The sequence below is a fragment of the Mus musculus genome, chromosome 14 (assembly GCF_000001635.26).
Source record: "Mus musculus strain C57BL/6J chromosome 14, GRCm38.p6 C57BL/6J".
NCBI lineage: Eukaryota > Metazoa > Chordata > Mammalia > Rodentia > Muridae > Mus > Mus musculus.
Genome location: NC_000080.6, coordinates 61,291,971 through 61,318,173, shown reverse-complemented (window position 1 = coordinate 61,318,173; position 26,203 = coordinate 61,291,971). Strand labels below are relative to the sequence as shown.

At 46.2% G+C, this 26,203-nt stretch overlaps 1 protein-coding gene and 1 long non-coding RNA gene across 3 annotated transcripts; one reads left to right on the top strand and one right to left on the bottom strand.

Moving 5' to 3' along the window:
* Positions 1–6,236: 6,236 nt before the first annotated feature.
* On the bottom strand, positions 6,237–11,884 carry Arl11 (ADP-ribosylation factor-like 11). 2 transcript variants are annotated; one of them, XM_011245028.2, is made up of 4 exons: positions 10,912–11,884; positions 10,067–10,348; positions 8,237–8,664; positions 6,237–7,534 (listed from the first exon to the last, which is right to left on the bottom strand). In XM_011245028.2, the coding sequence occupies exon 4, from the start codon at positions 7,429–7,431 to the stop codon at positions 6,901–6,903; it is 531 nt and encodes a 176-aa protein (XP_011243330.1). In that variant the 5' UTR covers positions 7,432–7,534; positions 8,237–8,664; positions 10,067–10,348; positions 10,912–11,884; the 3' UTR covers positions 6,237–6,900. The 2 variants fall into 2 exon arrangements, with proteins under 2 accessions (XP_011243330.1, NP_796311.2); NM_177337.3 differs by lacking the exons at positions 10,067–10,348; positions 10,912–11,884 and having other exon boundaries at positions 6,238–7,534; positions 8,237–8,421.
* Positions 11,885–12,839: 955 nt separating this feature from the next.
* 1700109G14Rik (RIKEN cDNA 1700109G14 gene) lies at positions 12,840–25,191 on the top strand. The gene is made up of 3 exons (NR_033788.1): positions 12,840–13,033; positions 23,142–23,545; positions 24,992–25,191. It is a non-coding gene; the product is annotated as an RIKEN cDNA 1700109G14 gene (long non-coding RNA).
* The last annotated feature ends 1,012 nt before the right edge of the window (positions 25,192–26,203 follow it).

Here is a 26,203-nt window from a genome sequence, read left to right as displayed (position 1 = left end):
GAAGGAACGGTTGCTGTGGCTGCTTCTCAGACCGCACTTTCCCATCAAGAACCTTCCATGGAGTTCTATGGGATATCACACAGATGGGCAAGATGGCAGTGGGTTTAAATACTTTCTGCTTTAAGCTGCTGGAGAAGACAAAACGACATGGTTTGTCACCCACTGCTGAAGTCAGTGCACAGTGCGACCGTCCGACATGCCTGCAGTGTTTCCTGCAGCTCACAGGAGGCAGCACCTGCATGTCTTCTCAGAGCACTGGCACCAAGGGACAAAGGACAGGAGGTCTTTTTACTTTTTATAGATGTGTTTATTTTTGTTTATGTATATGAGTGTTTGTCTGCATGTACGTATATGGATCATCTGTGTGCCTGGTGCCCGCAGAGGCCAGAAGAGAGCATCCTTGGAGCTGGAGTTACCGGTGAGTGGGAGCCTGCCAATGTGAGTACAGAACAGCAAACCTGGGTCCTCACGGCCATGAGTACTCTCTGCTGCCTGCCCAGCTGGCAGGGAGAGCCTTAAACTCCACAGTCTGTTGCTTCGGAGCACATGTTCCTCAACGGTGAATATGTTAGAGTGATGAAAATCAAGACAAACAGGAATACTCTCTGCCCCCTGAAGTGGTTGTGTTTTTCTCTGAGCTTCCACATTTATGAGTCTGTTCAGCCCATACTGCCTGTGAGCGCCTTCCTTGGCTGAGCTCAGGGAGGCAGTCATGGAATTCAGTGTTCGTTCATTGCAGGCTTGCTGATCACACTGAGCCTAGAACATTCTCGGTCTTCCTAATACAGAATTCTTCAAAACCTCCCTGTGTTCCCTAGGACACACGGTGGCCTTGTGCTCTTTTGACACGAGTGAGTGAAAGGAAAAGCTCCCAGATCCAGGGATCCGTGCCTGCAGGGGAATGACAGTAAGACTACACTGAGCAAGGCAATTTGTTAGCTGGAGCAAGCTTTCAGTTAGGCTGGGCACTCTGCAGGCAGGCCCTCTAGAGTTAGTCATGGTGGGCAGGAAGACCCAGTGTCCTCAAGCCAGTGATGTCAGTTCCCAAGCTCTGTCACTCGGGCTCACCCTGGACTTACCTGGAAAATGAAGTCACCACCAGGGGGAGCTGACTGTCTCTACTCAAAGGAAAACACACTTCTTCAGGACAGGGATGGTTTGCAGCTGAAACCTGAGTCAGGCTCCGCCTCCTTTACGGGAACTGGGAGTCCCTGTTTTCTCTTGATTTCATCCCTATAGGCCAAAGCTACACAGAGGCATACCTAGGTAGCTTTTAAAAAAGATTCATATAAATACTAAAGAGGCGAAAGAAAGAACTTAAAATGACAAGCCACCTCCAATAACTGTTACATGGAAAACCAGGGTCAGGAGAATCGTTCCTCTCCCGACCACTCTCCCCCACTTAAAAAAAAAAAGATTTATTTGTTTATGTATGTATGTATGTATGTATGTATGTATGTATGTATGTATTATATGTAAGTACACTGTAGCTGTCTTCAGACACACCAGAAGAGTGCATCGGATCCCATTACAGATGGTTGTGAGCCACCATGTGGTTGCTGGGAATTGAACTCAGGTCCTCTGGAAGAGCAGTCAGTGCTCTTAACTGATAAGCCACCTTTCCAGCCCTCTCCCCAACTTTTTAAAAGACAGTTTTAGGGATTGAACCCTGGACCCTGCTCTAGGTGACTCCACACTGTGAAATGGTGGCTTTCCAGCCGTGCCTTGCCCTGGGTGACTCCATTTACAAGCAGCCAGAGGCTGTACTTTGAGTGCAGATGCTGAGACAAGTCCCAGCTATAAACTCAAAGTGAACTGAGATCATGTGGGCTGGTTGCGGTGGCCTTTAATCTCAGCACTCAGGAGGCAAAGGCAGGCAGAGTCCTGGGAGTTCAAGGCTACCCTGATCTACATAGTGATCCCATGCTAGTCAGGGCTATAGAGTGAGACTGTCTCAAATAGACAAAATGAAAACTGAGACCATATGAACACATGGAGAGATTAAAACTCTCTTTTAAAAAACAGGCCCAAGAACTTACTGCACGCACCAGACCAAGGAGGGGAAAGGCACCCACCTCAATGCTTCAAAGCAGAGGAGTGACAGAGAACAGTCAGCTGCTCTGGGGTTTCAACTCAGCATGGTTCTCCAGGGCCTTAGCTCATCAGTCCAACTGTTATCTGCTCCACAAGTCTACCTTAAGATCCTGCCTTCCTTCAGCCTTCACCCCTGGGTGCCTTAGTGTCCTACCTAACAGCCTACAGTGACTCTTGTCTTCTTAGCTCTCTCTGCCTCTGCTTTCTGCAAGGCCTCTTTGAACTTGAAGGCATCTTTAACCCTTTTGTACTGGAGCTGTGTGTGTGTGCACGCATGTGTGTAGCTGGAGAACTCCTGTCAATCATTAAGGCTGTCTAGAAGAATCTCTGTTTGCCAGTAGCTGGCAGTTAAGGGCAATCAGGACTACGTGGCAACTTACAGCCAACGAGTCAAACGCAGCTATGAACTTACTCGGTAAATTCTGAGACTGTAGAAAACAACACATGTGTTTGTTTATGCTTTTGGCGTTGCTTGCTCTGGGGCCGGTTTTCAGCAGTGCCACCCCAGAAGATGTAGGCTGTTAGCAGGGTGGGACTCGAGGCTGTCACTTCCCCTGAGTGCTGCAGGTAAGCTCTGTCAGGGAAAGCTCTAGACGCCAGACAGTGTTCTGGAGCAGGAGGGATGAACTGGAGGTGAGACTGAAGCTTTTGGGATTCTTCTGGGAGTCACACGTGTCTTTGAATGTCGGATCGAACTCGTTAGATCCTTATCTGTAGAAAAATGACCTGAAGCCCACTCTGCAAGCCAGGTGTGGAGCTCTATGGGTCCCTTACTACAAAGGCCAACGAGTACTTTATTCAGACACAAGGAAGCTGTTTAACACCCTAAAACCTGACTTTCATATCCTCCCTCACAACAGTCTCTATGGTGGTGGGGTCAGGGGTGGGTGTAGGCAAAGGCCAGCATCACCCCAGAGGTCTGCCTTGCCTTTCTGTCTGCTGGTCAGCATTTCTGAGACTTCCATATCTCTCACCCTCCCTTGATCTCTTCCCTCACTCTGTAGATGTCTGGGCCCATACTTCTTAAAGCTGAGTCCAGTTCTTTTCTGCCAGTGTTTAGCTTGTACTCCTCCGGGAGCATCTGGGCTGGGAGGGGTTAATCAGAGCAAGAAACCATTTGTAGCATGCAGACGCCAAGCTCTTAATAACACACACATATGCAGATCCCCCGTTCACAATATGGAGCCTGCAGATCCCCCGTTCACAATATGGAGCCCAAATGTGACTTTACTATACCCATCACAGCAGAACCCCATGTGTCTCTCCTGTTCCCGTGCTGTAGTGAGAGGGGACTGTTGCTGTCACCACGATCATCAGGTCATCAGGTCACAGCTCATCTGTAAGTCCTGGTTCCCAGGGAACATTGGTTTGCTGGTTGGGTTTTGTTTCTTTGTTTCATTCATCAATCCTTTCCCTCTTCTCCTCTTCTCTTCTCTTTCTTCTCTTCTCTTCTCTTCTCTTCTCTTCTCTTCTCTCCTCTCCTCTCCTCTTCCTCTTCCTCTTCCTCTTCCTCTTCCTCTTCCTCTTCCTCTTCCTCTTCCTCTTCCTCTTCCTCTCCTCTTCCTCTCCTCTTCCTCTCCTCTTCCTCTCCTCTTCCTCTCCTCTTCCTCTCCTCTTCCTCTCCTCTTCCTCTCCTCTTCCTCTCCTCTTCCTCTCCTCTTCCTCTCCTCTTCCTCTCCTCTCCCCTCTCCTCCCCTCTCCCCTCTCCCCTCTCCCCTCTCTCCACTCCTCCCCTCTCCCCTCTCTCCTCTCCCCTCAGGACCTCCCTGCCTCCATCCTCTTTGCCTGGGATTATAGATGTGACGCCATCTCTGCTTCTTTTCATGTTACAAGGCAAAAACTTCTCTGACTGAGCCATCTCTCCAGACCCAGAATAGCTACATTTTAAATAATCAACAGTCACATGTAGCTAGTAGCCACCTTACTGAATACCACTAAGTATTACTTGTCCATAAATTTACACATTTAGTCTCCAAATAGGAATGTGTTGTGGAGAGGGGTGAGTCTCTGGATGAGGTAACAACGTATCTGTGAATCTGTAGGAAGAAAACAAATGATGTTAGTGTAAATCGAGGTGTTCCTTGCAAAGTTCACGCCTAAGTGCTCACTTGCATGCAAGTGAGGTCTAGTGCCTGGTAGCATCTGTGTGTATCCACAAACATGAGCATGCACTTCAGAGTAGGATTATTAATATTCATCTGGGATATGAGTGTTGTTGAACAAGCACTCTCTCTCTGTGTGGAATGCGACTGTCAAGCCTCGGGCACAGGATTGGCTCAGCAGAGCTCAGCATTGATCAGAAAGGCCCTGTACTTGTGCCATCCATGTCTGTGTGTGTGCAGCAGGGAGGGGCCCAGTGCAGACCTGAGGCGTATGGCACTGGGGGTGGGGGGAGGTGGGGGGAGGTGGAGAGGATGACACCTCAGGGTTACCATCTGTGCGGCCTTCCTTAAATCATCTCACTCCCCTGAGCTTGTTCTATGAGATAGGAATGTATGTAGCCTAGCAAAAGATGTGCCAGCTGAAGGGTAAGGTTGTACTGAAGCTGACTGTACTGGCTGCTTGCTGTTTGGTTTAAGACCCTAGGACTAGGGATTAAGGTGCATGCTTTACATATCAAAGTAGACCTGGCCTCCAGGTTCTCCCAGCATCCCTCAGTCCCTACCTGACATACTCTCCCTCCCAGCCTTGAACTAACTTTCTCCCTCTCCCTCTCCCTCTCCCTCTCCCTCTCCCTCTCCCTCTCCCTCTCCCTCTCCCTCTCCCTCTCCTTTTCTTTCTTTTCTCTCCCCTCCCCTCCCCTCCCCTCCCCTCCTCTCCTCTCCTCTCCTCTCCTCTCCTCTCCTCTCCTCTTCTCTTCTCTCTTCTCTTCTTTCTCTCAAAATTATTTATTTGTTTATTTATTTATTTAATGTGCATTGGTGTTTTACCTGCATGTATGTCTGTGTGAGGGCATCAGATCCCCTGGAATTGGAGTGATAGACATTTGAGACCTGCCATGTGGGTTCTGGGAATTGAACCCAGGTTCTCTGGAAGAGCAGCCAGTACTCTTAGCCATTGAGCCATCGCTCCAGCCTCTTTCTTTCTTCCTTCTTTCTTTCCTTATCTCTCTTTCTCTCTCTCTCTCCCTCTCTCTTTCTTTCTTCTCCTTCCTTCCTTCCTTCCTTCCTTCCTTCCTTCCTTCTTTCTTCTATCTCTGTCTCCGTCTCTCTGTCTGTGTCTCTTTGTGCCTCTGTCTCTCTCTTGCCCCCTCTCTTTTTCTCTCTGAGTCTCACTATCTAGACCAGGCTGGTCTGACCTCAGAGCTTCAAGAGCCTCCTCCCCAGTGTGGTGCAGCCAAAAGACCAAGTGTTTGTCTTTGGCTTGCCACAAATTAAGTGTGGTAAATCTCCAACCCAAATATGACCTGGCAATGAAAACACAACTCAATTAATATGAATATATGCCGTGTGCCTGGATTGGGCAGATCTATTGCTACACTACCATCTTCCACATCTATGAGACCCATTAGAACTTGCAGTTTCTCCAGGCCATGTGCTTCTGCTCCACTTGTCTTCCTCCTCCTCCTCCTCCTCCTCCTCCTCTTCCTCCTCCTCCTCTCCCTCTTCCATTTTCTCCTTCTTCCCTCTCCCCACCTTCAGCTCCACCTTCCCTTTTATTTGCCCAATCATCAGCTCTCCTTTATTTTACAAATTCAGGTGGGAAGCAGGTTTACAGGAAATCACCTGAGTGCTGACTCATTCCTTGTTCTCAACCACTCACAGGAGAAGGAATTAACATCAAATATAATTAGCCCCAGGGCTATCCACAACACTCTCACTCTCTACATATTTTCTATTAAAACCAACTCATCTGATCTATTTTATTATTGTTGTTGTTTTATCTTGCAGCTCCTTGAATCTCTGACTCCCAAATGCTGGGATTACAGGCAGGCACTGCTGATCCTTACACTTCCTGCACCCCCAATCCAGTGCTAGAGATTGAACCCAAAACTTCGTGCGTGCACTCAAGACGCTGAGCTATATCCCGGGCTTGATCTGATGGAAGACATTGTTTAAAATATTTATTCATTTGAGGATGGAAGATATATATTTTCCAACACACACACACACACACACATGCACACACATGCATGCAGAAAAGGAGATTATAAGTGGAGTTTTATTTTTACTTTTTTACAACATATGATGTAGGGCAGAGAAAAGTTAGTTGGAGTTGGAAAGCAGGGGGAATTCTGGGAGGATTCCTGCAGCATCCTGGGAGCAGACCTGCCCCTCACTGCTGTCAGCCCAGCTAAGTGTACAAAAGTGACAGTGGCTCCTGCCCAGAGCCCAGCAGGAAGAGTTGCTCCTGATGACAGTGATAGGCCCAATGACACTCAGATGACAGTGATAGGCCAGGTGACACTCAGATGACAGTGATAGGCCAGGTGACACTCAGATGCAGTTTTGGAACCTCTTTTCATTTGTGAACTTGGTCAATTACTATGTCACCAACTTTGTTACATTGGCACTTTGTAGTGGGCTGTTACCCGGGGTATTGTGAGAATTTTTATATTCCCTCTGACTATTGTTACTTGAAGAACAGTTGATTTTCAGCATAACTGCCACTGAGAATAAGTCCTGAGAAGAAAATATACTGTCCAAGAGAATTGTGGTTTCTCGTGTGGTAAACTGAGCTTCCTTTTCTCAAGGTTCAACTGGCCCCGTCTGTTCATAGCCAGGATAAGCTGTTCTGCCCGCTCACGGGGTCCGCCTGACCCTGCTCCCTGTCCTGCTCCAGCCTGGAGTCAGAGGTTACTGCATTTCAGCGGGACTTCAGCAAATGCAGCAGGCTCTGCAGGGCTTCCTGCAGCCCCTGTCCTGTGAGAGCGCTGCAAGCCCGCAGCTCCCAGCAATGCTTTTGGAACCCTTCCAGGCCCAGCCTGTTTCTGATTTCAAGCAACGGCAGAGCACCAGGAGCCTCCTGCTTGTTGGCCAGTACCAAGAAGGGGACGCCGGCCATGTTGGGGTCTTCCAGGACTTCCTTGAGCTCAGCCACTGCCTCAGGCAAGCGGGCTTCATCTGTGCTGTCCAGCACGTACACAAGGAGGTCGATGCCTTCCAGGTAGTCCTTCCAGGTAGCTCTGAGCTGGGTCTGTCCCCCAATGTCCCAGAGAGTCAGTGACACATGTCCAGGAGCCTCAAGAGGCTCTACATTAAAACCAACAGTGGGTAGGGTGTCCACCAGCTGGTTTCCTTTCAGTTTGTACAGAATTGTGGTCTTGCCAGCAGAGTCGAGGCCCATCATTACCACCTGGGCCTCTGCCTTGTGACCTCTGGAATTCACAGAGCCCATGATGGCCCCTAGTAAATCCTCCTGCAGAAAGGCTGAGGACGCACATCAGCTACTCTTTTCTGAAGAAATGCAAATCCATGCATGCATGCACTGAGCTCCTACCCTAGAACAAAACAAGTCATTTTAGGGAAGGGTTTCAGACCCAGGCTGGACCCTGAAAAGCCCAGGAAGTGAGGAAGTGTGAGTCAACAGCAGCTGACTGGCCTCTGGTGCTGGCGGAGAACCACCTGAAGATGCAGAACTCCAGCGTCCTTCCTAAGTAGTTAAAGTAGAGGCGAAGGAAGCAGCAGCCGACCAACCGTGTTCAGGAGAGGCTGCAGAAAGGCATTTTCATTTCTCACTCTGTGGTCTCTGACCCTCCTGTTTCCTTCCTGGGGCCTAAACTCAGAAGTGGCAGCACACTGCATTCCAGAGAGTGGAGAAGCCAGGTCAGGGTATGCTAACTTCTTAGAACTCCTCCCAGGACCTGCACATTGGTCTCTCCAGTACCTACTGACAACCACTGCTGATTCAGGCAAATTTGAGTCAGAGCCAAGAACTTTTCCACACCATATAAAAAGCCTCTAGAATACTGTGTGCGTGTGCATGTTTGTGTGTGTGTGTGTGTGTGTGTGTGTGTGTGTGTGTGTGTTTTAAAGAATTCTAACCATGAAGGCCTAAGAACTATCTACAACTTAGGAGAAAGTTAGAGAGGCAGAAGGTGGACCATAGCACTCTTAGGAGTATGTGCATCAGATATCACTGAAGGAAAGGAAGGAACCTCATTCACTTCTGCCCTGAGAAAAAGAGCAAGAGTTAGAGTTACCTCTGTGGTTGCCTGGACTGTGGCAGACATCCCTCCGCTAGGGCACCTCTCCACAATCAAGCTTCTTTCTGCTGGTCGCCATGTCCCAAGAGCAGGATATGAAGGAAGTGTAGTGGCTGTTGCAATCTGTCCTGTTTTTGCTTCCTCTCTCGAGTGGTTAGGGCAGACATCCTCCCATATTGGGGGTGTGTCTCAAGACATCTCAGCTCTCCGTTGTTAGTGGAGCCCCGCCCAGCACCAGTTTCCCCAGTCTGAGGGACTTCACAAGTTCAGAGTTGTGTCACCCTTCCTTGTTTTCCTTGACTCCTGTGATCTCCCTGGGAATCCTGAAGCGCAGGCCACCCAGCACGGGCAGCAGTGGTTTTCTGGTGCTGGGAGACTCTTTGATTTGCAAAACTGTGAAGCTTGTCAGAATCAAAATGGAGTGACTTGTCAAGCCCAAACAAAAAAGGAGGAGGAAAAAATGAATTAATCAATAATTAATAAGTACATAAAGGAGCAGATCTTGTGCGTGCATGACTGATAAGCATTCATAAAAGACTCTGCTAGAACCACAACCTTACACAGACACACACACACACACACACACACACGCTCTCACACACTGGTTCTACAGAGATGTCTGTCCAACAACTGTTTAATTTTGGAATAGTACGACCCTTGTTATTTTCCTTTGCAGCCTAAGATGGTTTCATATAGTTATGCTCCTATTGTGTGTGTTCATGTGTATGTGTACATGTGGTGCATGAACATGTTTGTGTGGGTGTATATTCACATGTATGTACATGTGCATGCATATGGAGGCCATAGGTCAATTTCTGGCATGGTCTTCAGTTACTCTCCACTGTATTTTCTGAGACTGGGTCTCTCGGTGTCCTCACGGCCCTGTGCATGTCTGTGTACCTGGACCTCAGCCTTTTCCTCCGCATAGGGAGAGGCTCTTCTCCTAAGACACCTCTGTGGTGCTCATTCATTTGTCTAGACTGGGGTCCTCTGGCCGCCCAGTGCTGGGTTACAGGTGATGACACTGCCCAGCTTCCACAAGGTGCTATGCTCCTTCTGTTGTACGACAGGCACTTGGTTCTCAGAGCCATCTCTGCAGCTCATGGCTCCTCATTTCTTCCTTCAAAACCTTTCACCTGCCTCAATCCACCTTGAATAAACACAGTTTCCTCTGCTGCATGTATCCACATTGCAGTGTACGGCTATTCCCAAGTAAATGGCATTAGACTTCAGAGAGTCCCTCTGGTTAGACAGAACCACGTGTGTGTTAAATTGTAGAGTATAATTCTAAATTAAAAAAAAAAAACCCTCCAAAGGGGTGTGCGTGCATATGTGCATGTATATGTATATACACAAACACATATATATGTATACGTGTAGAACAGGGATTATGTTGAGCCTGGGTCAAAAGCTTATGCAGTTGGGCCTATTGGCTGTTTACCATTCTTCATAGGAGGAGAGGGCAGGGAAGGTCCAGCCACACACATCCCCAACCAGCTGTTTGCAATTCTTCCCTAACTGCATGTGGCGGTGGGGTCTTTTGGGATGAGCTAGAGGATGTAGGTTGGGAAGGATGAGGGGAGGAGGCTCCATCTACTCAGCTATGGGGAAGCAACCATTCCTCCCGGGTGCAGACCTTCTAGAGTGGCTGGTTAAGATCACCTATGCCCCTGTCTGTAACATCCCCCATTGACCTGACACACTCCTGGGTTCCCAGTGAGTGCTGGAGGACTTGCTCCGTGGTTTGTCACTGGGACCTGAGGAGGAGGGTAGGTGCTATTTTTGCCTCTCCCAAGGAAGGGGTTTTGATAACACAGTGTTACTTACAGTTCCATTCTTTGATCTTCAAAATGGTTATTGTACAATATAGTACATAAAAATATGTTATATAAAAAAATGAAGGGGCCTCCCTTCATTTTAGGGCTCCATTGTAGAGATAAACATAGCCAGATGGGGGACAGCCATGAGTAAGGATCTGAAGTTGAAGGAAGGTATTGGGGGGAGCTTGAATCGGAAGACATCTGAGGTGACCTGTGCTGAGTGAGTGGGCTGCTTCTTCAAGGTAGGACATGGACTTACTCCTCTGGAGAGCAGGCTTCTGCCTAGATCCTGTGGGCCAGGTGGGAACACGGGTGTCAGTGTGAGTGTTGCGGCAGAGAAGTCAGATAGTGCGACTTTCTTGAAAAAGCGTGGTTCATAATCTGCATGGTAACAAGTCATTACTTAATATGTGGGAGGTGGAGGCAGGAAAACCAGAAGTCCAAAGTCACCCTTGGCTACATAGTGAGTATGGACTGGGTTACTGGCTCGAGACCTTGTTTCAAAAATAAAGAATATTGATGAATGAAGATAGAAAGGCTAAGTCTGCTACAGGACACAGTGGACAGAAAGTGCAAAGAAATCTCCTTACATTTACAGTATGTAACAGTATGTAACAGTATGTAACAAACAGTATGTAACAGTGTATAACAGTATGTAGCAATGTGTAACAGCATGTAACAGTATGTAACAAACAGTATGTAACAGCGTGTAACAGTATGTAATAATACCTATGTATTTATTTTCATATACTGTTTAAATTTTTAAAAATATTTATTTATAGGGGACATGTGGATTCTGGGGATGAAATCCAAGTTGTCAGACCCAGAGGCAAGCTCCTTTACACATCTCACCATTTCATGGGTCCTTTCACATGCTCGGAAACATGCACTTGTGAGTGCCCTTCTGCAGGTTTCCTAGATGGTCAGCGTCACTGGGACATGGCTGCTCTCTTGTTCCTGCTTTCTCCCACTGACCACAAACACAGCTTTCACAGAAGCCACACACCTGTAGTGAACACGCTGGAAGAAATATTTATCAAGCCAGCAGTACCTGGTAGCTGCCCAGTTTTCCCCCATGACCAGGCCTCCACTGCTCCTTAAATTGCTGGCCTTGTTCTGGTTTGGGCTACTGCTCTGGATACTTACTGTGTGGAGTAGGGAGACGGCCTACACCTTTGAAGCTCTGGGCACATTCAGCTCTGCTCTTGGCTGCCTGGGCCATTTTGAAATCCATCTGATGCTCTTGGTGGAGAAGAGCCATGCCTTCTATAGCAGTCATGGTTATCAATGTGGTCTTTTCTTTCTTTGCCTTCTTGCCTGAGCAGCTTGGTGAATCGACAACACCCTCCTTCTCCAAGTTCAGCTGGTGCATATTTAACAACCTGTTTGTCAGTTACGGCCCAGGCTAATTATAGCTATGTTCCCCATGGTGGTAGAGTATATAGACACTCTTGGGTTCTGATTTTTTTCACTTAAGATTGTATTGAAAATTACGTGATTTTACTCCAGTCTCCAGCAAAAACAGTGTAATGTCTTCATAATTATACTGTTGAGGAGTGCGTAGACTATTGTCCTCTGAGCTCAATAGCGATTACGTTCTTAATCTGAGCAGCTGTGATCACCTACAAGCCTCCCTCAGAATGGGATCTGTTGACATTCCTTCATGCTAGGGGCTGGGGAGACCCACTAGGCCCTCACTTGTGATTCTAACAGCTGTGTCCTATGCCTCCTGATTTCTACCCCAGCTGTCCACGGCCAGGACAATGCTAAGAGCATACTGTGGTGGTTTGAATATGCTTGGCCCCTGGGTAGTGCCACCATTAAGAGGTGTGGCCTTGTTGGAATAGGCGTAGCCTTGTTGGAAAAAGTGCATCACTGTATTGGAGGGCTTTGAGGGCTCCTAGTCCTCAAGCTCTGCCCAGTATGGAAGAGAGAGTCTCCTCCTGGCTGTCTTCAGATCAGGATGTAGAAATATCAGCTCCTCTAGCACCAAGGCAGACTGCATGATGCTTCCCACCATGATGATAATGGGCTGAATCTCTGAAACTGTAAGCCAGCTTCTATTAAATGTTTACCTTTATAAGAGTTGCCTTGGTCATGGTGTCTCTTCACAGTCATAACATATACCAAGTATAGAAGGTTGACTAAAAGGAGGACTCTATCAATCAATGCCTCTATGGGGAAGTCTCCATCCACACTGAGGTGAGACTTGTGGCGATACTGCCCTTTTGGGACCACTCACCCTCCTGTTAGTGATCCTTATGCATGCATCTGCAAGATAAATAAATTCTGGCGCACCAAGCCACACTGGAATGGAACTGTTACTTGGCCTGTGTTGATAACCTGAGGCGGAGACATCTACTCATTTACACTGAAAAACTCCACCCAGCAATGTGATTTATTGCTCAAGTCTACAACAGCCAACAAAACAAAGTGTACCATTCCCCCCTCAACAAAGAAGCTAGATTAAAGAATTACTTCATTGGATAGATCGCAGGGTTGAGGTTCTGGGACAGAGGAAATGAACATTACCTGTTGCTTAGAACTTTGACATATAGGGTGCTTCTGTACCACTCCTGCTTTGAGTTTAGATGTTGCTTACTGCCCCCCCCCCATTTATGTTATACATTAGATCTTTTAGTGCCCAGTTCTGTGACACCATGATTGAGTTGCTGTTGTTTTTTTAGCAGTGACTGGAGACAGTGAAGAGAATGTTGTCCATCATGGTTGTCATGGTTACACATCTATCAGCTGTTGGTCATGGACTCCTCTGTGTCATCAGAATGGGCAGGTGAAGCCTGAAGCCACAGCACACTCTGTTGCATGTGTGGAGCAGCTCAGCAGAATGTGGTGCTGAATTCCAGGTTGGCTTCCAGCCTAGGTTTATGAAGGAATCCATCTTTCCGCGTTTCTGATCATCATTAGATGGGTGCTGTGTCCTTACACAATTCGAATTATCTTCCCCCGAGTGAAGGTAAAAGCAGGAAGAAAGAATGGTGGCTGTCCTCTCCTGTCACTGTGTGTGTGTTCACACATTTTGTTACTGTTACTCGCTGGCCAGAGCAAGAAATGTCTTCTCTTATCTTGGCTCATGTTCTCTAAGAACATTGTTCCGGTCTCTCAGTATCTGAATAAAACAGTGCCACTCTTTGCAAGAAGAAAGCAGGGACGGTGTCAGGTAGAAAATACCATTGCTGCATGTGAAGGCCTAGGTAACTGTTGCCTGTCTGGCCAGCCAGTTTGTGCTGTTACTAATGTCATAAAGAAAATTTTTCATGTGCTGTCATAGGAAACTTTCTCATGCCTGAGTTGATTGCGTATTCTGTTATGTTCTGTGCTTTAGTGTTCTTGGAAACAAATCACAACAGAAGTCAGTTAGAACTGCTTTGAATAGTTAGCCACAGTAAGCTTGGACCCGAACCAACTAGCCAGCAGCACTTCCTGTACCTATGTATGAGCTTTTATGGTTTCTTGCTTTTATAATTTGCCCCTGGTGTGGACCCCAGCATAAGAAAGACACCTGCACCAATGTAAGAAGTTGTTTGGATTAAAACTTCCATTTTGAGTAGGGGGTCAAATAAAGTTTACGTTTCTAAGACCTCCATGGGAAATGACATCCTACTTGACAGAAGGAGACATGTGCATCCTGGTGGGCAAGTTAAGACATGAACGTTAGGCAAGACAAGTCCCCTGCCACAGCTGCTTACCCCCAACCAATGAGAACAGGATAAAGGAATAACAAAGACATGCTCCTAAGGAAACCCCATATCCTAAATCTTGATTGGTGAAATAACTTGTCACAGATGTTTGTGAATTTCAGACTTAAAAAGCTCTATAGGAGTTTAGCTGGACTTTACAGCTCAGCTCCCAAATCTGGACTGCATCCCTGATCAGTCAGTGTTAGGGAGCACATTCAACCAATCATCCCTGTTTGCCTGAGATTGGTGTCTGAGTGGTTTGTGTGATGGTTTCCAGACCCCAACACTACATCTTCCCCTCTACCATGTTCCTTGTTAGTGCGCTCTCGCCCTCTCCCTCTCCCTCTCTCTCTCCCTCTCTTCCCTCTCCTTCCTCTCCCTCTCTCTTTCTCTCTCCCTCTTCCTCCCCCCCTCTTTCTTTCTTTTTGTTTGTTGCTTTTGTTTTTCAACCTTGGCTGTCCTGGACCTCCCTCTGTAGACTAGGTTGGGCCTCAAACTCCAGATCTGAGTGCTGGGATTAAAGGTGTGTACCACCACCACCAAGCCCATGTTAGTTTTTCTTTACACAAGGCAATACTGTTTTCCAAAACCATTGGCCTTTGGCCCATGTTAACAGTATGAATGTGTATATATACATATATGTGTGCTCATGTGTCTATGACACTGTGTCTTAGGTGCTTGTTCCTAGAGTAGCATCATGAGCAAAAAAAAAAAAAAAAAAAAATCAACAAAAGATTCCTATGAAGATCCTCTACAGAGACCTACATAAGGTCTCATTGTGTAGTCCTGGCAGGCTTGGAATGTACTATGTAGACAAGGCTCATCTTGAACTCACATAGACTACCTGTTTCTGCCTCCTGAGTGTTGGGTTAAAAGTGTATACGACTCACAGAATTTGTGGGAGTGGCCAACCAATGCTTGGTTTAACTTGAAGCACACACCATGAGATGAACCCCATGCCCTACACTGCCTCTATGGCTAGGAACTGGACTGAACTTGGAGAAACTTAGCTGGTATCTAAGTTTCACCCCTACTGATGAGTAGTGTTCATGATGCTGCAAGGTACTCTGATGCTGCTGCAAGGTACTCTGCAACTTACTGGAGGCGAAAGGTAATCATCAAAATCACCTGGCTGTGAATCCTGAGACCTACAATGGTGGCTGACCTGCAGGATACACTGGTGTAGTTTTTCCAGTGGAGTGACCCTGGGTATATCACCCACAGACCAGGAGTAGTTGGCCAACATAAAGCAAACTATATAGTTTGTTTGTTTGTTTGTTTGTTTGTTTTTGAGAGAAACTACATGAAGTCAGGTAGGGGAGATAAAGAATGAGTTGAGGGAGGGCAAATAATATGATCAAGACATATTGTATGAGAGAAAATTAGAAAAAAAGGTACAGAAAAGAAAAACATTCCACTTGTGATGAACCTAGTTTGGTAAGATGATACGCATTTGTAGGAATGTCTTGAAGTCCTTCCAGGATTCTTTTTGTTGTTTACACAGGCAGTTTTCTGTGTGTACTATGACTTCATGACTGTACAGAAGTAGAGATTCCCCAGAATAGTAAACCAGACGATTTTCTCTACAGTTAACTCTTCTCTGTTGACAAGCCTTAAGTTTTTGGCTTGTGAGTAGGTTTTAGGTGAGGCTTTCTGTTGTCCACACACTATGTAACCAGAATTATGCATCACTATGTATTGACTGACTCATAATGGCCAACAACTGGGTTCCCTCCATAAATGGAGATGGTTTATGTGAGATTGCTCTCAGACCATGATGCTTAACGTGTGTATGAGGAAATGTCCAGGGAACTTACTCAATATTTTGCCTCTTTTTCCTTTCAACACATATTCAGCTGTCATCAGCTTAGTGAGGAAATCAAGAGCTACGTATTACTGATGGCTCTGTATAATTCTCAGCTCCAGCAGTGGATAATCTTAACAACTCCTCTCTGCATGGCACAGCTTTAAAAGACAGAGATGAAAAGCTTAAAGTGGAAAGCAAACAATCTGTGCAGATTAATTTTAATTGTCAACGACACAGAATTTAGACTTGCCAGGGAAGGGAGTTTAAATGAATTATTGTCTAGATCAAGTTGTCCTGTGAGCATGTCTTTGAGTGATTATCATGAGTTAATTAATTATATTACTAATGTAACATGTATAACATGAGTTAATACTGTTGGTGACACCATTCCCTAGGCAGGGGAATCCTCAGCCGTGTGGAGAGGGTGAGCTGAGCACAGCGACATGAGCGCATCCTCTCTGCTCTTTACTACTGGAGGTGATATGACTTAACTGTTTCAGGTTTTTCCCACCAGGACTTCCTGAGGAGATGAACTGTCAGGAGCAAAATGACCCTTTCTCCTCTAGGTTGCTTTTGTTAGGGTATTTTGTCACAGCGAGTGGAAGGAAAGTAAGATGCCATCTGTCCATTTTCCCTTGAGGGATAGGCAAAGGACAGACAAGTCAGCCCCAGTTCATAGGCTACTTGAACATGGTTTGCCTGGGTGGTTAGGGTACCAGCAGGGAAACAACTGGAAATATAGATGACAAGGCAGTCTGAGGAAGCATTCCTACACGATTGTCCCATCTGGATGCTTACCTAGATTCTAGGTCCTAGAAAATCAACTAAGGAGAACTGAATGTAAACAACTGGGGGGAGTGAGCAACTCAGTTTGTGTTGGCACATTTTTTAAAAAGCTATTTCATTGGGTTCTTATATCTACCTCCCTTCCAACCTTTATTCTATCCTAATCCATTCCAACCCCCAACACTAGGTAGGAGAGAAAGAAGGTTAGAGGGGAAAGGGGGGTGTAGACCTCATTAGACTACTTCCTGCTGATTAGGGGCACTGGGTTCCTTGAGGGCAAGTTTAATCTTCATTGTCAGAATATCCCCAACTTCCTCTTCTCATCAGTTTTTCTCATGATCACGTGACAAATCTCAACAAAAGGAACCCGCAGCAGCAGGGGGAGCAGCAGCCCTGGCAGGCCCTCTCAGGACTCTCCCATTTGTACCCTCTCAAGAGTCCTCAGAATTCTATACATGAACTACCTGTAGCTGGCAAAAATCACACCCCTGGTAGTGTATGAGACAAATCATAATCACCTGCTGTGAAGCAGCCTCTTCTCCCACACCTGTGGATCGAAACAAAAACATATTCATATAAGATAACATAACTGGGCTTATAAAGAAACCAAAACTCTCACTACAAGTCTGTGCATACCAGCCAGGCTCTTCAGCAAAGCCACAACCTGTTAGAAACACACTTCGCCCTGTGCTTGTGATTTCTGTTTTATGAGTCTGGATGTCTGAGTTGTAATGTGAGAAATATTTCACCTGGAGAGACTGTGGTATTAAAGCGGGTCTTAGAGGGCCCGTTGGACAGACACATCACTCTCTTCATGCTTCAGACCCTCTTTTCTTATCAGTGTGGGTTCCAGTTTAGTTTCTGATACTTCATCAACTTAAAATGTGAGTTCCATTTTTAACTTTATGAAGATGGGTTTTGTGATCATGAATGTGGCCTAACTTGTAGCACTCCAACAAGAGTAGACACCTGAGGTCAGCCACATCAATCAGGTATTTCCCGGTCCTTTTACATTGAAATGTGGGCTTACTGACTTTCACTATGTTTGCCCTGGCCATTTCTAATAAAAAGCCATTGAAATTTACAACTAAAATAGTTTTTGATAGATGAACAAAACCAATTCTCATTTCCTCTTTAAATACTGACATTTTAAAGTATACAATACCTTGTTTTTTATTTTTATGTCTGACACATTTCCTTGCTTTGAAACCTCTTCAGCTTGCTCCCATTGTTTATTACAAATGAAATGTTTATGTCTTTGCAGAGTCTATGCTTTGTGTGTTTAGTGCAGAGATGGCCTTCTCTACCACATGCTGGTGATGAAGGTCTTCTACATGCTGCTTGTGAGGATAACTCCCCACCCATAGGCCTGCTTCATAGACCATGGTATCATGGTCATGTGGGCTCACTGAGAAATGAGACAAAAATGCAGGGTGAGAAGGAAGTCTGTAGGAAGGAAGCAAGATCTGTGCTGAATAATTTGGACCTGGGCTGAAATCATGCCTCAGCCGATTGTTTTCTGATGAATTCTTGCTCGTGATTTGGAGAGGCCAAGATCAAATAGCGTCCAAAGCACAATGATATTGAAGAACACGAGGCACACCTCTGCTTTCATAATGGTAGGTCTGAGCTTTCTTTTCGAGGAGGCAACCTTCGTCATTGTATGGAGGACATGCCACAAGGGCAGCTCAGGTTCTTCTCTGAGCATGCCGTCATTGTTTATCGTATGGTGGCCAGAAACACAGAGCTTAGCTTGAAGCAGTGTGGCTCTAAGCCTGTCGTCATGACCTGCAGCTGTGCAGGCCCATCATCACCAAATACAGCAGGGCACACACCCTTCAGAGCAGCACTGCCTGCTGAACACCATTCTGCCTACACTTTGAGGCAGATGTGTCCCCAGATCTATGTGTGGCACACCCCCATGCTGTGGTTATGTGTCACTACATGTCACGTACCTGACATTTCCATGAGTCTTGGATCCAAGCTCCACTTTTCACTCTTGTGCCCCAAGGACTTGACCCACTGACCTGTCACCCAAGAGCCAGCATTAGCAATAGTTCCCCCCCACCCCTCTCCAGTCACATGACCCCAACCTAATTATCATCTTATGTTTTTAATTAAGCGTTGCTTTTGGGAACCTTTAATACAACAACTCTAGATACCATTTCTGTCATTGATCCTGCCCTGGGCCCTCTGATCTCCATGACCGCTGTCTATGGTCCAACTTTAGTATGGAGGAGATTCTCAGTCATCGTCGCCACACTCTCATGCTCGCCTCTCCTTCTCCTCCCGCTCCCACACACAGGTTACAGTTGTCTAGTTGCCTGAGTTCTTCACTATTCTGCTTGGATTTCATCCTTTTCCCTCTTTCATCTAGTAGCAACTTGGAAATTTCTCGCGAATTCAGAGATTCTGTTTTAGCTATGCTCTATTGGCTCTCAAATCCTCAGACGTTCCCATTCTTTCTGGTATGATGCTTGCAAGTTACCTGTAATGGTTTGTATTGTTAAACGGAAAGTACCAAAAGTCCCCCAAGACCCCAAGCTCTGGACACACCTGTGAGGGGTTGTCTAGATTAGGTTAGTCTCTGGACACACCTGTGAGGGGTTGTCTAGATTAGGTTAGCCTCTGGGCACACCTGTGAGGGGTTGTCTAGATTAGGTTAGTCTCTGGACACACCTGTGAGGGGTTGTCTAGATTAGGTTAGTCTCTGGACACACCTGTGAGGGGTTGTCTAGATTAGGTTAGCCTCTGGGCACACCTGTGAGGGGTTGTCTAGATTAGGTTAGTCTCTGGACACACCTGTGAGGGGTTGTCTAGATTAGGTTAGTCTCTGGACACACCTGTGAGGGGTTGTCTAGATTAGGTTAGCCTCTGGGCACAGCTGTGAGGGGTTGTCTAGATTAGGTTAGCCTCTGGGCACAGCTGTGAGGGGTTGTCTAGATTAGCTTGCATGCATAAGCAGATGCCTGGCAGCTATTTAGCGACTAGTCATGTGGTCGATTGCTGATGTGAGCAGTCCATCCATTGACTGAGTCAGCTCAGTCAGTCAACAGGTTCTCCAGGGCAGGAGCGAGGATTAAAAAGAAAAAAGACAACACTGTAGCATGATCCCCGCCAGTTCTGAGTCTGAAGCAGGTTTATGTTTTTCCAGTCTGCTGTTATATTACTTTAAGTACATGTAAAATAATAAGATCAGTTCTGGGTCAAGGAACAAGCAAGGCAATAAACTAAATCCCGCAAACACCTTTCTAGGGGCTAGTCAGGATGACCAAGACAAAAGGAATGCCACAGGTGCCTTAGCTGAGCCCGCTCTGAGCTGTGCATTAACTCAAGTGTAACTATTCTTAATCTGGGCCTATTTCCTGAGTCCTAGCCCAAAGTCAGTTCCCCTACTTCTTTGTCCCCACCTGATATCAAATTGCCACCAAGTTTCTAGAAGCTGCCCCAAAGCTCTCCACAATCCACCGGGTGCTGCTTCTGATCACAGCATGTGTTTATGGCCTCTTTGCAGTTCCTCCTAGGGAAGTCAGTTAATGCTCCCTTACTAAGGTCTCCGGACATTATTTTCTTGGAGGCAAGAACCTAACTAGTGTGGTGTGATAGAAAGACACAATAGAAAGTTGTGAGTATAGACAGAGAGAGAGGAAGACTTTTCTATTATAACTGCAAACAAGGTCTTGTATAACCCAATACATTGTTGTTAATAAATTTGTTGTTAAATTTTCTATAAATTCTTCTTTATTAGATCTAGTAACAATTTTTATTGAATTTATAATATATGTTTACAAATTTTATCCACTTATCTCTTTCTTCATAGTTTCGAGACTATGATTTAATTACATTGCTTTTACTTTCTCTTTCCTTGCTCCAACCCTTCCATACATTCCTCCTCGCTCTCTTCCAAATTCATGGCCTCTTATTTCATTAATTCTCTCTCCCCCCCTCTCTCACACACACATTCCTAAACACATAAATATAACCTTTTTAGTCTATATAGTGTTACTTATATGTGTGTTTTCAGGGCTGACCATTTGGTATTGGAAAACCCATTGGTGTGTTAATTGCGGGGACATCTACTTTTCCTGCCCTCAGCATCCTTAGTTGCCTGCAGGTCTTTGTGTGGGGCTGAGGCCTTGTGGGCTTTCCTTCATCTGTGTCTACTGGTGTTGTCTTTGTTCAGATCATGTTCAGGCGGTCACATTCTTTGAAAAACTCCTGCATGCATACCACGTTCTTGTTTGTAACCACCCCCACTCTTCCTTTCTAATCACCCCAACGCAGCCCATCACATCTCTTTCCCAGCCGTATGTTCTTATTTTATATTTATTTAGATCCAGAGTTCAATTAGTGCTGCACATGTATACATGGGTGTGGGTTCACCCACTAGGGCATAGCAACCTGCCAGTGGCCATGCTCCTGTAGAAACACAGTCCTCCGTCCTCCCTCCTCTAGCACCCACACTGCCGACAGATCCATGCTGGAGCCTCTGTGTGTGCGCGTGCCATGTATGTGCCCGTGCACGAGGAGGCTTCACATTCTCTGCAGCTGGAGTTACCAGCTGTTGTGATCTGCCAGATGAGAGTGCTGGGGACTGAAACGCAGGTTCAGAGTTCTATTCTCTCGTCTTGTGTCCACTGCGTTGTACTGGCATCCTACTGTAGTTGCCCACAGGGCTCAGCTGTGCTGTTCTGGTTCTCTGTGTCCACTATCCTTTCCTCCTTTCCTTTTGCCATCTTCCTTCCTTCTTCTCTGTCGCTCTCTGTCCCTCTTTTCTTTTTCCTGCTTACTTCTACTTCATCAGTTTCTTCTGAGACCTTCAGGCCAGTGATCTACCAGGTCCTGTTTATGAAGCCTGTCTTTCTTAGGGTTTCTACTGCTGTGAACAGGCACCATGACCAAGGCCACTCTTGTAAAGGACAACATTTCATTGGGGCTGGTTTACAGGTTCAGAGGTCCGTTATCATCAAGGTGGGAACATGGCAGCATCCAGGCAGGCATGGTGCAGGAGGAGCTGAGAGTTCTGCATCTTGATGAGAAGGCAGCCAGGAGGAAACTATATTTCAGACAGCTAGAAGGAGGGTCTCAAAGTCCACTCCCACAGTGACACATTTACTCCAACAAGGCCACTCCCTGGGCCAAGCACATTCAGATCACCACTAAATGCCTATCAAAGACATTTGTCATGCCTGCTATAATGTCTTGAAGAATAACATCCCCTATCTTAGAGTGCCTTTCTGTCTTGGGACTTCCCTTGCTTGTCCTACTTCTCTATAGCCATAAGAAAACATCATATCTAGGCAGCTTTTAAAACAAAGGGTTTCATTGGGCTTATGGTTTTGGAGGGTTAGAGTCCTTGATGGCCGAACAAAGACATGGGTTCAGGAACAGCTGGGAGCTCACACCTCGAGCCACAAGCTTGAGGCAGAGAGATTAGCCATCTGGGAATTACATGAATCTTTAGAAACCTCAAAGCCCACCCCAAGGCCACACTTCCTAATCCTTCCAAAACAGTTTCACCAGCTGGGACTGATATTCACATCTTTGAGCTTATGGAGTCATTATCACTCAAACCATCACACTTCTGCTGCTCACTGGCAACCTCTGTCTTTACTGGTAATTACAAGAATTTACAAGAAGTTCTGGGTTGGTTTGTTGTTCTGGATTGTAAACAAACACCTGATCTGGTAATGGGATCATTCTTACATCTGATTCTTATTTTTGCTATTTATTTTCTTCAAATTAGGTCCTCCCCCCCACCCCCTAAGACATAGTTTCTATATGCAGGAACTTGATCGGTAGACCAGGCTGGCATCAAACTCATAGAAATTCACCTACCTCCGCCTCCCAAATATTGAGATTAAAGGCACACACCATCACCTCCTGGCTACTATGGCAACTCTTATAAAGGAAAACTTTTAATTGGGGCTGGCTTACAGAGGGGGAGTGATTTTGGAAGTGTTATCACCACCCCCAGTAACCTAGTTCCGCCAGCCAGAGCCCGGATCTTGAAAGCTCTAGAGTCTTTATAATGACACCTCCACCCAGAGAAAGTGTTTACATCGTTAGCCTGTGAGAGAATATTTTAGATTCAATCTGCAGCAACAAAATACCAACTAGAAGTACTCAGAAGCCTGCCTCGTGGAACCACAGTTAGACTACACAGGGAAGAAAGAAACCACTCAAAGAGAACTAGATTTAAGGAAAGCTTACTCATGGGGCAAGAAGAATGGCAATTACATTGAATTTCTCATTAACAGCGTGCAGATGAAACTCCTAGGACTGGGGTCCTCATTCTCTGCAGAAACACAGGCTTAAAAACTAGACACGGGTAAAAGTGCATGGAGGTTTTGAAAACCCAGAAACCTGTCATGGAGTGCCCAAGGTGAGCTCAGGCACTACACTGCTGCACGGAAAACTTAAGAATTGTTTAACGTTGCCAGGGGTCACCTCTCCCCACCTGGCACTGTTCTGCCGCGGGAGGCCACAAAGTGCAAAGGAGAGTGGGGCAGTCTGCGGTGGCCCAGAGGGTACAAGGAGGCCAACTCAGCTTGGAGCAAATGAGAGGAGGAGTCTGGTCCTTTCTTCTTGGGGAGTAGAAGGAGGGGAACGCATTCTGGTGGTAGTCGTTCTCTCTCTCTCTCTCTCTCTCTCTCTCTCTCTCTCTCTCTCTGTCTCTCTCTCTCTCTCTCTCTCTCTCTCTCTCTCTCGCGCGCGCGCCGCTAAGGTTTCTTCTGGTAAAACATTCAGTATCACGCAAGCTCCTAATCAGAACACATTCTGACTTGCAGGGGCTCTTGAAGGACTGGTATTTGCCATCTTACTTTTGGGACAGTCATCTCCATATTCCCGGAATACCTCTAGCAAGAGAAGAACCTGCAGAGCCACACAGAGACACCAGAGGGCAGCAGAGCCTCTAAACTGAAAAAAAGAAACGGACAGGCCTCTGGCTGGGATGTGAACTGGACAAACCACAGAAAGAGAGACGTTCGAAAGGGCTTCAAGGAACCAGAGAATGGCCTCTGTGCTGACCTGTAAAGATTTTCAATTAGTACAAGATCGCTGAAGAAAACTCTCAGCCAGAACGTTCTAGAGTTACTTTCATAGCTACCGAAAAAGCAACACCCAACATGACAGCAAACAATCTAACAGACAAATGATCTTCTAAATCGGTATTTAGCTGTGCTTATACCAGGTGTGTGCAGGTCCCTTGAAAGCCAGAAGAGGGCGCCAGATGCTTTCGAACTTGGGTTATAGGTGGCCGTGAGCTGTCCTCTGGTATGGCAGCAAGCTCTCTTAACCTCTTAGCTCTCCAGCCCAAGAAATGTGATTTTAAAAACAGCTACCCATAACTTCTAGTCCGTTAGAAACTAGATGGTAAAGAAATGTCTTTATCAGCCTTTAAAAACTACCTATCAGTGCGCTGCTCTAGCTCAGCATGTCAGTAGAGGTCAGTAGAGACCCGCGAGCACCCAGAAGCCCTGTGACAGATCACGCCCCAGTTTCTCTTTTCCAAACTAATTGGGCTCTCTTAATTACGAAGACAACTGGCATTTGCAAAACATCTAATGATAATTAAGCTACTTGTCACCAACCTCTTACAGTCAGACACAGTCGGTGCAAGCGGCATTTCTTCTGTCTATTATTGTAAAGGTTGAGAATCTGTAATCTCCAAAAGCCAAACCCTGGAACATGCTAACACCACGTAACACCACTGACAAATGGGAAATCCCACACAGCCTGTGTGACAGAGCACAGTCTAGCCCGCAGCACAGGGAGGACACTGCATATGAGCACTCTTGGGCTAAGGGTAGAAGCTGTGGACAAAACAAATGCAATTTCTGTTTAGATGTAGGCGCCATTCCCAGAGTTTTCATTTGTCTATGCAAATACTCCCCACCCCACTCCAGTCTTAAAACATGTATGGTTCCAATCATGTTGGGTAAAGGAGACGTACCTCTGCTGTCTGCTGATTCGTTATCTCCTACGGGCCCCATCTGCCCCAGTTATTTCCAATCTCTCTTCCTTACTTACTGCCTTCTAACATTGAAAGGTAGACTCTAAGCTTCAAGTCAGTAATACTGCTACTTTCTAGAATATGACCCTTTCACTCCAACCACAGTTTTAATGCTGACAGAGAACGATGGCTAAAAATGGATATTTACTGGTGTCTTGGTCAGTGTTCTATTGCTATGAAGAGACACCATGACCACAGCAACTCCTGTAAAGGGAAGCACTTAACTGGGATTGGCTTACGGTTTCAGAGGTTTAGTTCATTGTCAGTATGTCAGGGAGCATGGTACTGTGTAGGCAGACATGGTGCTGGAGGAGCTGAGAGGTCTACATTCTGATCCACAGGAAGGCAGCAGGAAGGAGAGACACTGGACTTGCCTGGCTTGGGCCTTTGAAACCTCAAAGCCCACCCCCAGTGACACACTTCCTTCAACAAGACCACACCTAACCCAATAAAGATATAACTTCTAATAGTGCCAATCCCTAATGACCAAGCATTCAAATCTATGAACCTATGGGGGTCATTTTTATTCAAACCACCACAACTGGATATCCAGGCCTTTTCTTAAACATTTATGAGGACTATTGTTTAGCACGGCTAACTATTATTATCGTCTTCATCTTACAGATTCATAAGCTGAGGACCTGGGAGGTGAAGAACACAGCCTGTTGAAGATGCCTTTCCTTGTTAAGACAGCAGAAGGGATCTACCTGCTCAGACATCTGGCTCCAGACCCTGGAGTCTGGCTTGAATGACCTAGCCACTCTCTGTGTATTCAAGTCCTGTCCACATAATAAATGGGGAAGTTGGGTGCTTTCCCCAATGCCAAACCGTGGGGAATCCCTAGAGCCGGGGTACAGTCTCCCTTGTAAAACACGCAGGTTACCTGATCCAACCCCACTGCCCTTACTCCTTTGATTATGGCGAACGGGGGTGATTTCTTCATACGCAAAGCAGAAAAAAATCTTCGCTTCCTGTTGCTTGCTTTAAGATGGAAAAAGAAAATCAGAAGCTAATTACTGAGACTCTGAGAACAAGCCTGGGCTACACAGCAAACCATCCTTCACCTCCACCCCCAAAAAGGGAAAGAAAAGAAAATTGCAAGGCCACAAGGCTCTTCAGATGAGTTACAAACGTATCCTCCACCCCTGCCACTGCCTCCCGTGTTCGCTGCTCTCCTCTGAGGGCCAGGCAACTCTCACACCACCCAGGGAAGTGGTGGCTCTTTTTGAAGCACCATCCTCCCCATTCCCGAACTTATTTGACCTTGAAAATGGTGAGTTGAGTAGTTTTCATCCACGCCAGGTAAAAACTAGATAATATGATCATGGGAATGATTTCAGTGGATTACTGAGAAACAGAGCTGGCCCCAGATGAAGAACTGCACAGGAGGGAACCACAGCCTCCATCTTGTAAGAGACGGAGGGGAAACGTAGCTTGGTACCATCTGAAAGCTGAAGAAACAGACCAGAGGCCAGAGAACAAGCGCCCCAAACTTACACGATTAAATGCTTGGATGCCAAAGGCTAAAGAGTGGGAGAAAACGGACCGATAAGATCCTTTGTCTAGGGCTGGTGAGATGGCTCAGCGGGTAAGAGCACTGACTGCTCTTCCATAGGTCCTGAGTTCAAGTCCCGGAAACCACCCTCTTCTGGAGTGTCAGAAGACAGCAACAGTGTATTATAAGTAAGTACAGTGTACTTACTTATAATAATAAATAAATCTTTGGCCTGAGTGAGCGGGGTTGACCAGAGTGAGCAGACATCCTGAATTCAATTCCCAAAACCAGATGTACAGCTATAGTGTACCCCATATACATAAAATAAATAAGCAAATCTT

Bases quoted from the DNA above. Each gene is read 5' to 3' on its own strand.
- Arl11 (XM_011245028.2), bottom strand. From the start codon at position 7,431: ATGGGCTCTGTGAATTCCAGAGGTCACAAGGCAGAGGCCCAGGTGGTA.